The sequence below is a fragment of the Zosterops lateralis genome (genome assembly GCF_965231275.1).
Source record: "Zosterops lateralis genome assembly, chromosome: 32".
Classification (NCBI taxonomy): domain Eukaryota; kingdom Metazoa; phylum Chordata; class Aves; order Passeriformes; family Zosteropidae; genus Zosterops; species Zosterops lateralis.
This window is the reverse complement of record NC_139792.1, coordinates 200,535-213,252: the sequence shown is the minus strand read 5'-3', so window position 1 is coordinate 213,252 and position 12,718 is coordinate 200,535. Positions and strand designations below refer to the sequence as shown.

Genomic DNA, 12,718 nt, shown 5'->3' with positions numbered 1-12,718 from the left:
AGCCTGGCAGGGGCCGGAGCAGGGCAGGGACCGCACCTTTCCCCACCAGCCCCAGAAAAGGAGCAGCTTTCCCTGACAAAGAGCTCCTGGCTCCGCCAGCGCCATCGATCCAGGCTGCCCCCGCAAAGCCGGCAGCGCCAGGGGCTGAAGGACAAGGGGATCTCATCAGAAAGCGGCTAATTAAGGCCATTTCCAGCCCCCCGCCCCCTCCCCGCTCTCGGAGCAGCAGCAGATGCGCGCCGGGCTCTCAGCCTGGCACATACATTTACTAAATTGATCTATGTCCGTACATACGCTCGCAGTCAGCGGCGCTGCTCGGAAATAAACTGCGGGAGCCGAGCCGCGTAAATCTTCCCGAGATGGGGAACGGAGGAATTCAGAATTAAAACTGAAACCTGGCTTCCCACCCGCTCTCCCCCCCTCCCCTCCCCTCCCTCGCCAATAACAGGCTCTTTAAACCGAAATTGATCTCTCTCATTGGTATGCGGCTGCTGCAAAGGTTCTCCTGCCCTTTGTTCTGGGAAGGGGCTGCGGGAAAAGGAGGATTTTTCACATTTTTAGAGGTTTTTTTAATGCGTTTTGGCGTTTTGGCACCTGGAATCGCCCGGGGAGACCACCCAGGGCTGGGCTGTCCCTCCTGGGCCTGGCTTTAGGATGGCTCAGCCTAAACCTTCCTCAGAAATGATTCCGTGCGCCCAGAGCTCGGGAAATGCCGCTTTTTAGGGGATTTTAGGGTTTTTCCTCCTCCAGAGCCGGTCAGCGGGGTCAGAGGGTCACTCAGTGCCCGTTCTGGGCTCGCAGCCTCCTCCAGTTTGTCCTCCCCTTTCCGAGGGTGGTCTCGCTCCAGCGCCGTTAATTAAAACCGCGGGCGCGGCGGGAGCTTCCCCGGAGGCGCTTTAAGCGCTTTGAAACTTTTCCTGCATGTTAATCCCGGCTCCTTTGTGGTCCCCGCGGCGGCGGCTCCGCTCGGAAAGGGCAGGGAAATGGTTATTGCTGCTCCTACCGCCGGTAAAACCGCCCCGGGGAGCGGCGAGGGGCAGAGCTGGGGCTGCAGCCCCCAAAATACCCCAAACTGGGGCTGCATCCCCCTAAAACACCCCAAACCACCCCAAACTGGGGCTGCATCCCCCTAAAACCCCCCAAACTGGGGCTGCATCCCCCTAAAACCCCCCAAACTGGGGCTGCAGCCCCCCTAAAACACCCCAAAAACTGGGGCTGCATCCCCTCTAAAATACCCCAAACTGGCACTGCATCCTCCTAAAACACCCCAAACTGAGGAGCTGGAGCCTGACTTTGCTCTAAAACACCTACATTTACCCTTTTAGTGCTGGGATGGATGGAGCAGGGATGGAAGGATGGATCTGGGATGGATGGATGGATGGATGGATGGATGGATGGATGGATGGATGGATGGATGGATGGATGGATGGATGGATGGAGCAGGGATGGATCAGGAATGGAACAGGGAGAGATGCAGAACAGGCTGGACAAGCAGAGCTGTCAGGGCTGATTTCAGGACAGTTTTTCCTGCCTGCACAGGAGGAGGCACCAGGTGATTTGCGAGGTCTGGAGCAGATCCTTGCTCTGCTGCTCCCTCCAGGGCTGGGACAGGCACAGTTATCCCCTGAATTCCTTTGTCCCCTCAATTCCATTGTCCCCTCAATTCCATTGTCCCCTCACCTGGCTGTCCCTCACCTGGCTGTCCCCTCACCTTGCTGACCCCTGCCCTCCCCATCCCCTGCCCATCCCTGACTGGTTCCACTGGTTCCACTTTCCTGGCCCTGCTGGATCCCAGGGTGGTGGCAAGTGGCCAACTCCAGGCATATGGTTGGGTTTTATTTTAATGGGGCGCTCATAGATATTTAATAACTTGCATGGCTCTTTGTTTGCTTTTGATAATCGGGTAATAAAATAATTCAGGCTGATTTATACAATGTTTTACAGCTCTTCTGTGAATGAAAGTGCCTCCTGTAACTCGCAGGCATTTGGCTTGGGTACCTGTTCTCCTTAGCAGGGCCCTTTTTATACCAAGAAATCATAATAACAGCCCGTGGAGAAGTCGTGTGTGTTACTGAGAACCCACAAACCGCTGCCATCTGGGGCTGCCTGTTGTTCCTGGGCCTCCATCTCCGTTTGGCCGGGGCTGGAGCAGCCCCGTTCTCTGCCTCGGGCTCCCAGATGCTGCTTCAGTACAAATAAATAATAATAATTTGGCAAGAGCTGGGAGCCGGAGCCTCTTCCTCGGGGAGCAGCCGAACGTTTTTTAGAACATTTCACAGACAATGCGAGTTGATTGTCCTTTCAGGGTTGATTCTCCTTTCAGGGCTGATTTTCTTTTCTAGGTTTGATTTTCCATTCAGGGCTAGTTGTCCTTTCAGGGATGATCTTCCTTTCAGGGCTGACTGTCCTCTCAGGGCTGATCTTCCTTTCAGGGCTGACTGTCCTCTCAGGGCTGATTGTTCTTTCTAGGGTTCATTTTCCTTTCTAGGGTTGGTTTTCCATTCAGGGCTGATTGTCCTTTTTAGGGTTCATTTCCTATTCAGGGCTGATTTTCCTCTCAGGGCTGACTGTCCTTTCCCTCCCGCAGAGCTCGGGGGCCCTGGACATGTCCCTGCCCTCCACCCCGGAGATCAAGATCAAGGAGGAGGAGCCGGTGGAGGTGGACTCGTCCCCACCCGACAGCCCCAGCCCCGCGGCCCGGCCCCGCTCGCCGCAGCACAAGGACAAGGTGGGGCTGTCCCCGGGGGCTGGGGCTGTCCCCAGGGCTGTCCCCGGGGGCTGGGGCTGTCCCTTTGCCCTGTGGGGCCCAGCTGTGGGGCAAGGCCTGAGTTGGGCTCTTTTGGGGCCTGAATTGGGCTCCTTTGGGGCCTGAATTGGGCTTTTTTGAGAGCATGAGTTGGGCTTTTCTGGGTCCTGATTTGGGCTTCTTTGAGGCCTGAGCTGAGCCTCTGAAAGGACAGAGTGAGGGGCTGAAGATTCACCCCTTCCTAAAACACCCCAAATGAAGGGGCTGGAGCTTCTAAAATCCCCAAATGAAGGAGCTGGAGCTCCTAAAACACCCCAAATGGAGGGGCTGGAGCTCCTAAAACACCCTGGGCTGAGGGCCTGGAGCTTCCCCACTCCTCCCCGTGTGCCGTGGGTGATGTGCTCCCCTCAGTCTCTGTGTGTGGAGGCTCCTGGATGCTCCAAACCCACAGGAGAAAGGTCCTGGCAGCTCTGTGACCCCCCGTGCTGTGCTCTCCCCTGCAGGAGCTGCCCTCCAAGCCTCTGGTGCTCTCCACACCCACGCCCACCATCGTGCGGCCGGGCTCGCTGCCTCTGCACCTGGGCTACGACCCCCTGCAGCCCACCCTGCCGTCCCCCACCTCCGTCATCACACAGGCCCCCCCTTCCAACAGGCAGCTGGGGTGAGTGCTGGGCCAGGGGGCTTCCCTGGGGCAGGAATGGGGCACCAGGAGGGGTTCCCTGAGCCCCAGAACCGCCAGGGATGTGAGCAGGGGATGCTCGGGGCCGCTCACGCCCCGTCTGCGGCAGCACGCCGGGGTGGCAGCGCAGCAAGCAGGAACTAATTGTCCTGGAGCTGGGAAACGAGGCAGAACTCAGTGAAACGAGGCAAAGCTCACCGTGGGGAGAGATGAAAACGCTCCCTGAGCTCGGCACGGCGCCTGGCAGAGCCCGGCAGTGCTGGGGGACTGTCTGGAGCTGGAATGGTTTAGGGATTGTCTGGGGCTGGGATGGCTCAGGGATTGTCTGCGGCTGGGATGGCTCAGGGGTTGTGTGGGGCTGGAATGGTTTAGGGACTGTCTGGGGCTGGGATGGCTCAGGGATTGTCTGGGGCTGGCCCATGGATTGTGTGTGGGGCAGGAGTGGTTTAGGGATTGTGGGGCTGGAATGGTTCAGGGATTGTGTGGAGCAGGAGTGGCTCAGGGGTTGTGTGGGGCTGGAATGGCTCAGGGACTGTCTGGGGCAGTGTTTGGAGCCTCTGAAGTGTCCCCAGAGCTGCTGGCCCTGCCTCGGGGGCCGTTTGCCCTGGCACAGCTCCTGGTTGCCCTGGCACGGCTCCTGGCTGCCTGCAGGAGCTGCACTCTGAGCTCAGCACAGGCAGGAAGGGGCTGAGCGTGCAGGGATCACCCTGAGCCTCAGCAGAGGCAGGTTTGGCCCTGCTGGGCCCTCAGGAACCTGGAGAACCACGCCGGGGTTGTCTGTGCCTGCAGGTCCCCCACGGGCTCCCTCCCGCTCGTCGTGCAGCTCGCCAATGGCCAGACCATGCCCGTGCTGCCCGGGCCCCCCGTGCAGATGCCGTCTGTCATTTCGGTGAGAGAACCTTCCAGAACTCCTGCCTGGAGCAGGGATGGGCTCTCGAAGGAGCTGCTGTTTGCTCTGATCCTCCTGCTCCAGCCAGGCCAGGCTGCAGGAGGAGGAGGAGGGAGAGGAGGGCGGCTCTGGCAGGGCAGCAGTGACGTGTGGATGGCACAGGAGGGCAGTCAATGGGTTTGGAGAAATCCAAAGCCGTGCCCAGACAGATGGCAGGCGGGGCTGGAGCCCCCAGGAGCTGCTGCTCCAATCTCGTTTGGAGCAGCCGAGATTGCAGGGAGAGTGTCCATTGCAGGGAGAGTGTCCACTGCAGGGAGAGAGACCATTGCAGGGAGAGTGACCATTGCAGGGAGAGTGTCTGGCTGTGCCAGGCAGAAAACAGCACCTGCAGCCCAGGCTGGGCACTGCACAGCCCCACACAGAGATTTCCATGGGTCAGAGGCAGTGTGGAACATCCTCACCCCTTCCCTCCCAATCAATCTGTGGGTTTCGCTACGCAAAGGGAGTTATAAACAGTTCCAAATTCTGGCTTTCCCACACTGTTTCTGAGGGAGGAAGCTCCAGAGGGAGCACAGCAGCAGCTTTGCCACAGAAACGGGGGATTTGTGCCTTTCCTCTCATCCTTGGACTGATGGGGAAGGGAAGGGAAGGGAAGGGAAGGGAAGGGAAGGGAAGGGAAGGGAAGGGAAGGGAAGGGAAGGGAAGGGAAGGGAAGGGAAGGGAAGGGAAGGGAAGGGAAGGGAAGGGAAGGGAAGGGAAGGGAAGGGAAGGGAAGGGAAGGGAAGGGGCTGTCCTTTCCCTGTGCTCAGTGCTGGTGATTCCCAGCACCCGTGGCTGACAGCAGCAGTGAGGGATGGCTGGAGTTGAGGCGTTGGTCAGGATTTACAGCCCTGCTCTGCCAGGGAGCTCCTGCAGAGCTGCTGCAGGTGCCAACCCCGCTGTCCCTGCTCCCCTCACAGCTGGCCCGGCCCATGGCCATGGTGCCCAACATCCCCGGCATCCCCGGGCCCCCCATCAGCAGCAGTGGGTCCCTCTCACCCTCAGGGCTGGCAGCACACTCTGAGGCCAAGATGGTGAGTGCTGGGATGGGCTGGACACTGCTGGGCTGGACACTGCTGTCCCCTGGGCTGGACACTGCTGGGCTGGACAGTGTCATCCCTTTGGGTAGCCTGGGGACAGCTCTGGCTGGAGTCAGCTGCAGTGCCCAGGGTGGCAGGGGCTGCTCAGAGCCCTGAGAGCCCCTCTGATGTCCCTTTTTTGTCCCCTGGCAGAGGCTGAAGGCCAGCCTGGCAGCGTCCTCCTCGCTGAACGGCGGCGGGCTGGCGGCGGGCTCGGCCAGCAGCATGGTCAGTGCGCGGCCGGAGCAGAGCCAGATCCTGGTGCAGCACCCCGATGCCCCCTCCCCTGCCCAGCCACAGGTCAGTGCTGCTCCCCCTGCCCCTGCTCCTTCTCCTGCTCCTGCCCCTGCTCCTCCTGCTCCTCCTGTCCCTGTCCCTGCCCCTGCTCCTGCTCCTCCTGCTCCTGCAGCTCCCCGGGCCTGGGCTTGGCCTGCTGGGGCTGGGCAAGGAGGAGCAAACCTCACCAGGCACTCCCAGCCCTCCAGGCACAAACTCCAGCCTCGTTCATCTGCCTGCGGAGCTGTGGAGTTGGGAAGGGACATTTCCCCTCCCTCCTCCCCCTCGGTTATGGGGTTAAATGCTCCCCTCTCAGGCAATCAGCTGGGCTGGCTCCTGCCAGGCAGCCACGGCCATCAGCCCAGGCCACCTGCTCCTGCCTGCCATGGCCTGCAGCACTTCCAGCTCCATCTGCTGCAAGGGGGCTGCACTGGGGCTGCCCCTCACAGCCTGTGGGGCCAGGACTGTCCCTCACACTTTGTGGGGCCAGGGCTGCTTTCCCTTTCTTCTCCCCAATAAAACTGGGACAAAGCCTCATGTGCCCAGTGGCTTCCAAGAGCTTGTTTGGCTGAAGGTTTTGAGGAGAAAATTAATTTTTAAAGCAATTTACCTGCTCAAAAATGGGGATTTGCTGCTGCCCCAAGTAATGACAGTGCCTCAGGGTGGCTGCAGCAGTGGGACTGAGCCCTGCTCTGGTCTGCTGTGCCCTGCCTGTCCCTGAGCCGTGGCTGAGCCTGTCCCCTGTCCCCTGTCCCCTGTCCCCTGTGCTATGGCTGAACCCGTCCCCTGTGCCATGGCTGAACCCGTCCCCTGTGCCCTCAGGTGTCCCCAGCCCAGCCCACGCCCAGCACGGGCGGGCGGCGCCGGCGGGCGGCCGACGAGGACCCGGACGAGCGGCGGCAGCGATTCCTGGAGCGGAACCGCGCGGCCGCCTCGCGCTGCCGCCAGAAACGCAAGCTCTGGGTGTCCTCCCTGGAGAAGAAAGCCGAGGAGCTCACCAGCCAGAACATCCAGCTGAGCGTGAGTATGTAACCGGGGCTGGGCACGGCCCCCGGAGCGCCCGCTGCTCCCTGCCCGGGGCACACACTGCTCCATAACCAGGGCAAACAGTGATTTATAACCTGGGCACACAGTGCTCCCTGCCCGGGGCACACAGGGCTCCCTGCCCACCCCCTGCACCTCACATGGGCTCTGTGCCCTCCCTGCAGCCCTGGGCTGTTTCTCCAGGGTGGGATTTGCTCTCCCTGCAGCCCTGGACTGTTTCTCCAGGGTGGGATTTGCCATCCCTGCAGCCCTGGGCTGTTTCTCCAGGGTGGGATTTGCTCTCCCCGTGCCCTTGCCCTCCCGCCAGGCCTGGCTGGGGCACAGGGAGGCTCTGCAGCTGCAGCTGTGCCCACACTGGTGTTCCTGCCTTGCCCTGGCAGTCCTGGCCTGCCTAGAGGTGCAGCACACCTGGAAATGCAGATTTCAGTCCCATTTGTGCCAGGGGAGAGGCTGAGCTGAGCTCCAGGCAGGTGACTCAGCCCCTGGGATCTGCTGCAGCCCAGACCAGGCTGCTTTCATTCCCTTCCAAGGCAATTACAGAAGCTGTTTCCTCGGGCCATTTTGGGATGCAGTTGTCTGGGTTACAGCTGCCTCCCCACACATTTCAGAGGGATAATGTGAGCAGATTTTTGGGAGGCAAACCTGGCTCACAGGAGCTCACAGCGCAGGGAAAAGCTGGGATGTCCCCGTGGGCTGGCCTGGGTGACACTGCCCCTGTCCCAGCAGAGCCAGCAGTGTCCCAGCAGTGTCCCTGGGCTGGGTGGCACTGGCAGGAGCCCCAGGTGTGGTGACAGGTGGACAGCCAGGTGTGTCTGTCCCCTCAGAACGAGGTGACGCTGCTGAGGAATGAGGTGGCTCAGCTGAAGCAGCTCCTGCTGGCCCACAAGGACTGTCCTGTCACGGCCCTGCAGAAGAAGACTCAGGGCTACCTGGGTGAGTGATGGAGCCCGGGCTGGCTCTGGGGCCAGGGGAGGGAGGGAATTGTCCCCTCAGCTGTGCCTGTCACCTCCCTGTCACCTCCTGGTCACTGCAGGGCAGGGCACTCACAGCACAGGGACAGAGCAGGGAGTGCACAAGGTCTGGGTTGGCCCTGTCACCTCCCTGTCACCTCCCTGTCACCTCCTGGTCACTGCAGTCACAGCACAGGGACAGACCAGGGACTGCACAAGGCCTGGGCTGTGAGGAACCCTCGAGGCCCCTCCCAGGACACCCCAAAAGCCCCAGAGATCCCCGAGGGTGTTCCTGCCCCTCTCCTGCTGAGGAGGGTCCCCCAGATTGTCCCTGTGAGCCCTGGGGTGGCAGTGGGGGCAGTGCCCAGGGCAGGGCTGTGTCCCTCTGTCCCCTCTCCCTGATCCCCAAGCCCTTGATAATCCATTTGAAGCCCAAAATTTGCTGCTGCAGAGCAGAGGCAGAGTCAGGAGAGGCCAGACTCTCTCAATGACATCACAGAGCTTCATTGCTCATTCTCTGCAGTTCCCATCGAGCTGGCTCGGCTCACAAGTTTAAAAAAAAAAAAAAAAAAAGCTCTTTTTTATCTCCTTTCCTTCCCTTCATTTTTTTTTTAATGCTGCCTATTTCATTATAACCAAGCCGGGAGCTAAACATGATCTGGGTCCTCCTGCCCTCCCTGCAATACCAATTTCAGGCTGCTGTGAGGCTTTGGGAGGACGCTGGAGTCCTCTAGTGTTCCTTGGAAAAATGTGAGGAGAGGCAGGGATGGATGAGCTGAGAGAAAGGAACGGGAAACTGCGAAAATCGAGGGAGAAAAAGGGGAAAAAAAATCTAAAAAAATTAAAATTTTGTGTCCTTGGGGCCCACCTCTGGGATTCTGCCCTGCCTGGTGAGGCACAGGGATGTGCTGGAGGGGCCTGGTACTGCCACTGTCACTGCCACTGTCACTGTCACCCCCTGAGGCTGCCTGAGCAGCCCCTGGCTGTCCCCACGTCCCAGCCCTGCAGAGACCTGGGGGCTCCCTGTTTTTTTTTCCCTGCTCATCCCCAGTTCCTCTCCCTGCTCCCCCACAGCAGCAGGAATTCATCACACATCCGAGCGCTAAAAATGAGATTCACCCCCTCCCTCCCTCCCTCCCTCCCTCCCTGTGCCCCTTTTTATGGCCGAGATTTGTGGCCAGGCAGGTCCTGGAACAAAGCCCCAGGGTCCCTGATGGAATTGCAGCTGCCTCTGGACACTCGGGAGGTTTATTTGCAGTTCCTTGTAAATCTCCTGGGGGGTTTGGGGTGCCAGGGGAGGATATTGCTCTGCTCGACCTTCCCCAAGCCCAGGCCAAGGTTTTCCCAAAGAAAGGCAGAAGGAAAACAGAGCCCGAGTCCATTTTCCAGAGCCCGGTGAGGTGTTAAACCCCAAATATGATTTTTTTTCCCCCAGTATTGGGGGTTTTACGTGGAGGAAACATCCCAGCTCCTGCCTTTGTTCTGCCCTTCCAAAGGGAGGTGAGCCCATCCCAGGTGGAATTTCCTCCTGGATCTGCGGGTGCAGAGAGCTCTGGGTGTCCTCATGGGGCATTTGGGATCTCCCAGCTCGTCCCCTGCCTGGGGAGCTCTGCCCCAAAGGGAACAAAGGCAAGGAGGGCTCTGCCTTTGTCTGCCCCTGCACCTCGTGGTGCTTCAAATTCCAAAAAAAACCAGAGCCAGCAAAGCTTTGTGATGGGCTCTGATTGATTCTGGTATCTCAGGGAGTCATAAAGAGCAAAGCAGGTGATTCAGGTAAAAAATACCCCCAAAAGCCCAGCTCCAGACCCTGCTGAGGGGATCCTGTTCCCCCTGGCAGGTGGGGAAGGGGCTGCTCAGGTAACCTGAGGGGAAATAATTCCTTTTAACGAGGAATGAATGGAGTGGGAGTGAAGGCTGAGCCTGTGCTGCCCTCCTCGGGAAGCTGTGCTGCTTCCTGCCTGGAAATGGGGAGGATTGCACTGCCTGGGAATGGGGAGGGTTCCAGCCTCTTCTCCAGGGGCTGGGAGGGCAGGGGGGTTATCCCCCAGCTCCTGGTGAGTTCTGTCCAGTCCTGCCCAAAGGGAGGGGTCCCATATTCCATGGGGTGGGCTCCTTGCTGCTGCAGGCTGGGGAGGTGGGTGAGTGTCCAATTCCTGATGGTCCCTGATCCCACCCCAAACCAGCAGCATTCCCAAATCAGCAGCATTTCCACTCTAAACCAGCAGAGCTCCCACCCCAAACCAGCAGAGCTCCCACCCCAAACCAGCAGAGGTCCCACCCCTAAAACAACAGCATTCCCACCCCAAACCAGCAGAGGTCCCACCCCAAACTAGCAGAATTCCCAAACCAGCAGTGTTCCCAAACCAGCTCCATTCCCACCAGCAGCATTCCCACCCCAGAGCAGCAGCACTCCCACCCCAAACCTCTCCCTTCCCAAAGCACCACTCCCACCCCAAACCAGCAGCACTCCCACCCCAGACCATCAGGTCCCCGAGCCCCCCCAGTCCCTAACTGTGTGCTGTCTCTCTCCCGTTGCCGGTGCCGGACAGAGAGCCCCAAGGAGAGCTCGGAGCCCTCGGGCTCGCCCGCGCCCGTCATCCAGCACAGCTCGGCCTCGGCCGCGCCCAACGGGCTGAGCTCGGCGCGCTCGGCCGCCGAGGCCGTGGCCACCTCGGTGCTGGCCCAGATGGCCGGGCAAAGGACAGAGCTGGCCGTGCCCGCGGCCTCGCACGTCATCATGGCCCCACAGTCGCAGTCTGCCGGCAGATGATGGCCCCGGGCCCCAGGAGCGGCCGCACGGACTGACCGACTGACCACAGCCCCGGCGGGGCCCGCCAGGGTGGTTTTTTTTTCCTTTTCTCTTTTTTTTTGGGTTTTATTATTTTTGTTTTGTTTTGTTTCGAGTTAAGGGCAGCTCTGGCGCTTTCTCATCGTGCAGCCCCCGGAGCTCCGGGACCCCGGTGGGGTTCCCATGGTTAACACTAAACTCCACACCTGGGGATGGCCCTGGTCCTGTCTGTCCCCTGGGCAGGGGGCTGTGACACTCCGTGCTGTCCCCACGCTGCTCCCAGGCCTGTCCCTGCTCCCTGCATCATTGCACCTTCAGCAGGAGCCTCTGAGCTCGGAGGGATCGAGGTCTCCTCCCTCCCCAGTCCCGGCGATGGGTTTTGGACACGGTGGGAAGTGGGATTGCTCTGGGTTTGTGCCCCTGTGGCTGGACAAGGGGACAGCGTGGGGCTGGGGGACAGGGGGTCCCTGAGCACTCAGGGCTGGGAAAGGTACGGCCTGGGCAGGGCTGCTCCCACATTCCCCATGGAAAAGGGGCTCGGGAATGGCCGCAGGGAAGGGCCCGGCTGGCAGGGACAATGTGAGTCCCCAGAGCCGCCACCAGCCCCGCCCGTGGGACCCCCCTGACCTCAGTAACGGTGGCCTTAAATCATGGAACGGTGTCCTGCTCCCAGGGCAGGAGCAGGGATGGGGTCAGGGTTGGGTGGCTCAGCCTCGAGCAGACAAAGGATTCGCTCCCGGCTCCCCGGGCCAGGAGCTCCTGGAATTGGAGCATCTTCCCTGCCCCGTGGGCTTTGGGCTCCCGGGGGTCCCAGCAGGGTGGTTGGTGGGGTTTGGAAGGAATCTGGTCCCACTCCCTTGGAATTCCTGCCCCTCACAGGTCCCCCCTCAGGTCGCACTTCGCCACTTTGGAGCCAGGTCGGTTTGTCCAGGTGCTTTGGTTTGGTTTCTCCACACTTGGAAGGTTCCCAGGGACAGCAAAACCCAAAGCAAAGGCTGAGCAGAGTCTGGGATCTCAGCACGGGCTGGAAAGTCCCGAGGTTTGGGGCTTTTCCAGTGATGGGGTCTGGCTTCTCCCCTTCCTTCTTTCACAGCTCTTCCTCAACTGGGATCGGGATTGGGATTGGGATTGGGATTGGGATTGGGATTGGGGTTGGGATCAGGATTGGGGTTGGGGTGGGTTTGTGTTGCTGCTCCCGCACTCCCCTTTTTCCTCTTGCTCATCCCAACTCCTCTCCGTGCTCGGGGTCACATCCAGCCCCGGGAATCCCTCCTTGGGATCCCCCACATCCCCCAAACCCCCCGTCCCTCCCCTAAAGCTGTTCCTGAATCCCACTCCGGGGGCTCCCAGCGGCTTCCAGCCTTCCCTGTCCGGGCCCAGGTGTGTTTGTGCTGCCAGGGAGGCTCAGGGAGGGCTCAGACCCCTTTTGGGGGATCCCTGGAGGGTCTGCAGGAGGTGCGGGGTCCCTGGCCGTGCCCAGGAGCTCGGCCCGTGTGTGGAGTGAGCCCAGGGGCCCAGGGCTGGTCCCTCCACTGGTTCCCCGTTCACTGCGGGGTCTGTGGGGAGAGCCGGGAATGGACAAAGCTGGAGGATCCAGGAGAGTGTTGGGGTCAAAGGCAGCAGCTTCCCGGCCCCTCGTTTTACCTTCGGGACACCAAAAGTGGCTGGATTTTGTGTGTGGTGGGGTTTTCCTGCCCCGCTGCTCCTCCCGGGGGTCCTGGAGCCCCCCTGGGGATGGGGCTGCAGGGGCGGCTTTGCTTCCCCCCGTCCCCCCAGGCTCCCCATCCCCACATCCCCCATCGCCAGTGCCTTGAACCTTCTGCAAATCGCGGAAAAGACGGAAAATGGGGAAGTGGGAAAGCTGCAGAGGTGGTCGGGGAGGAGCAGGGAGTGAGCTGAGCCCAGGCTCGGCTGTACCGGGGTCTGTGGTGGCTTCACTCACAGGCCTGAAGCTTCCCGTGCCCTTTCCCGGTGTGTTTTACCCCCAAAGCAGCCACTCCTCGCTTTGCGACCGGTTTTGGGGTTTAAAACCCTCCCTGATTTCTGCTCCGTGGTGATTCCTCCGCTTTTCCCCGGGGGTGGCAGCCCCTGGCCCCGCTCGGCAGCGCCGGGCACCTGCACTTTGCTCTGCCAGCCCCGGAGGGTCCGGGGGTCCTGGGCCTTCCTCCTGTCCCATCCTGTGCCTTCCTGTCCTCTGCTGTCCTCCCCTGTCCCCTCCTGTCCTCTCC

General features: G+C 60.6%; 1 protein-coding gene across 4 annotated transcripts in view; it reads left to right on the top strand.

Annotated features, from left to right (window-relative positions):
• LOC310921010 (cyclic AMP-dependent transcription factor ATF-7) overlaps positions 1-11,080 on the top strand; it is a 34,584-nt gene extending 23,504 nt beyond the window's left edge. For 2 of the 4 annotated variants that reach the window (XM_083881082.1, XM_083881083.1), the window contains exons 4-11: positions 2,588-2,728; positions 3,250-3,407; positions 4,215-4,314; positions 5,274-5,387; positions 5,586-5,732; positions 6,531-6,728; positions 7,577-7,685; positions 10,252-11,080. In XM_083881082.1, coding sequence (XP_083737208.1) covers positions 2,588-2,728; positions 3,250-3,407; positions 4,215-4,314; positions 5,274-5,387; positions 5,586-5,732; positions 6,531-6,728; positions 7,577-7,685; positions 10,252-10,472 — 1,188 coding nt within the window. In that variant the 3' untranslated portion in view covers positions 10,473-11,080. Of the gene's footprint in view, positions 1-2,561; positions 2,729-3,249; positions 3,408-4,214; positions 4,315-5,273; positions 5,388-5,585; positions 5,733-6,530; positions 6,729-7,576; positions 7,686-10,251 lie in introns of all 4 variants that reach the window. The other 2 variants (XM_083881084.1, XM_083881081.1) reach the window with 2 other exon arrangements.
• Positions 11,081-12,718: the final 1,638 nt, after the last annotated feature.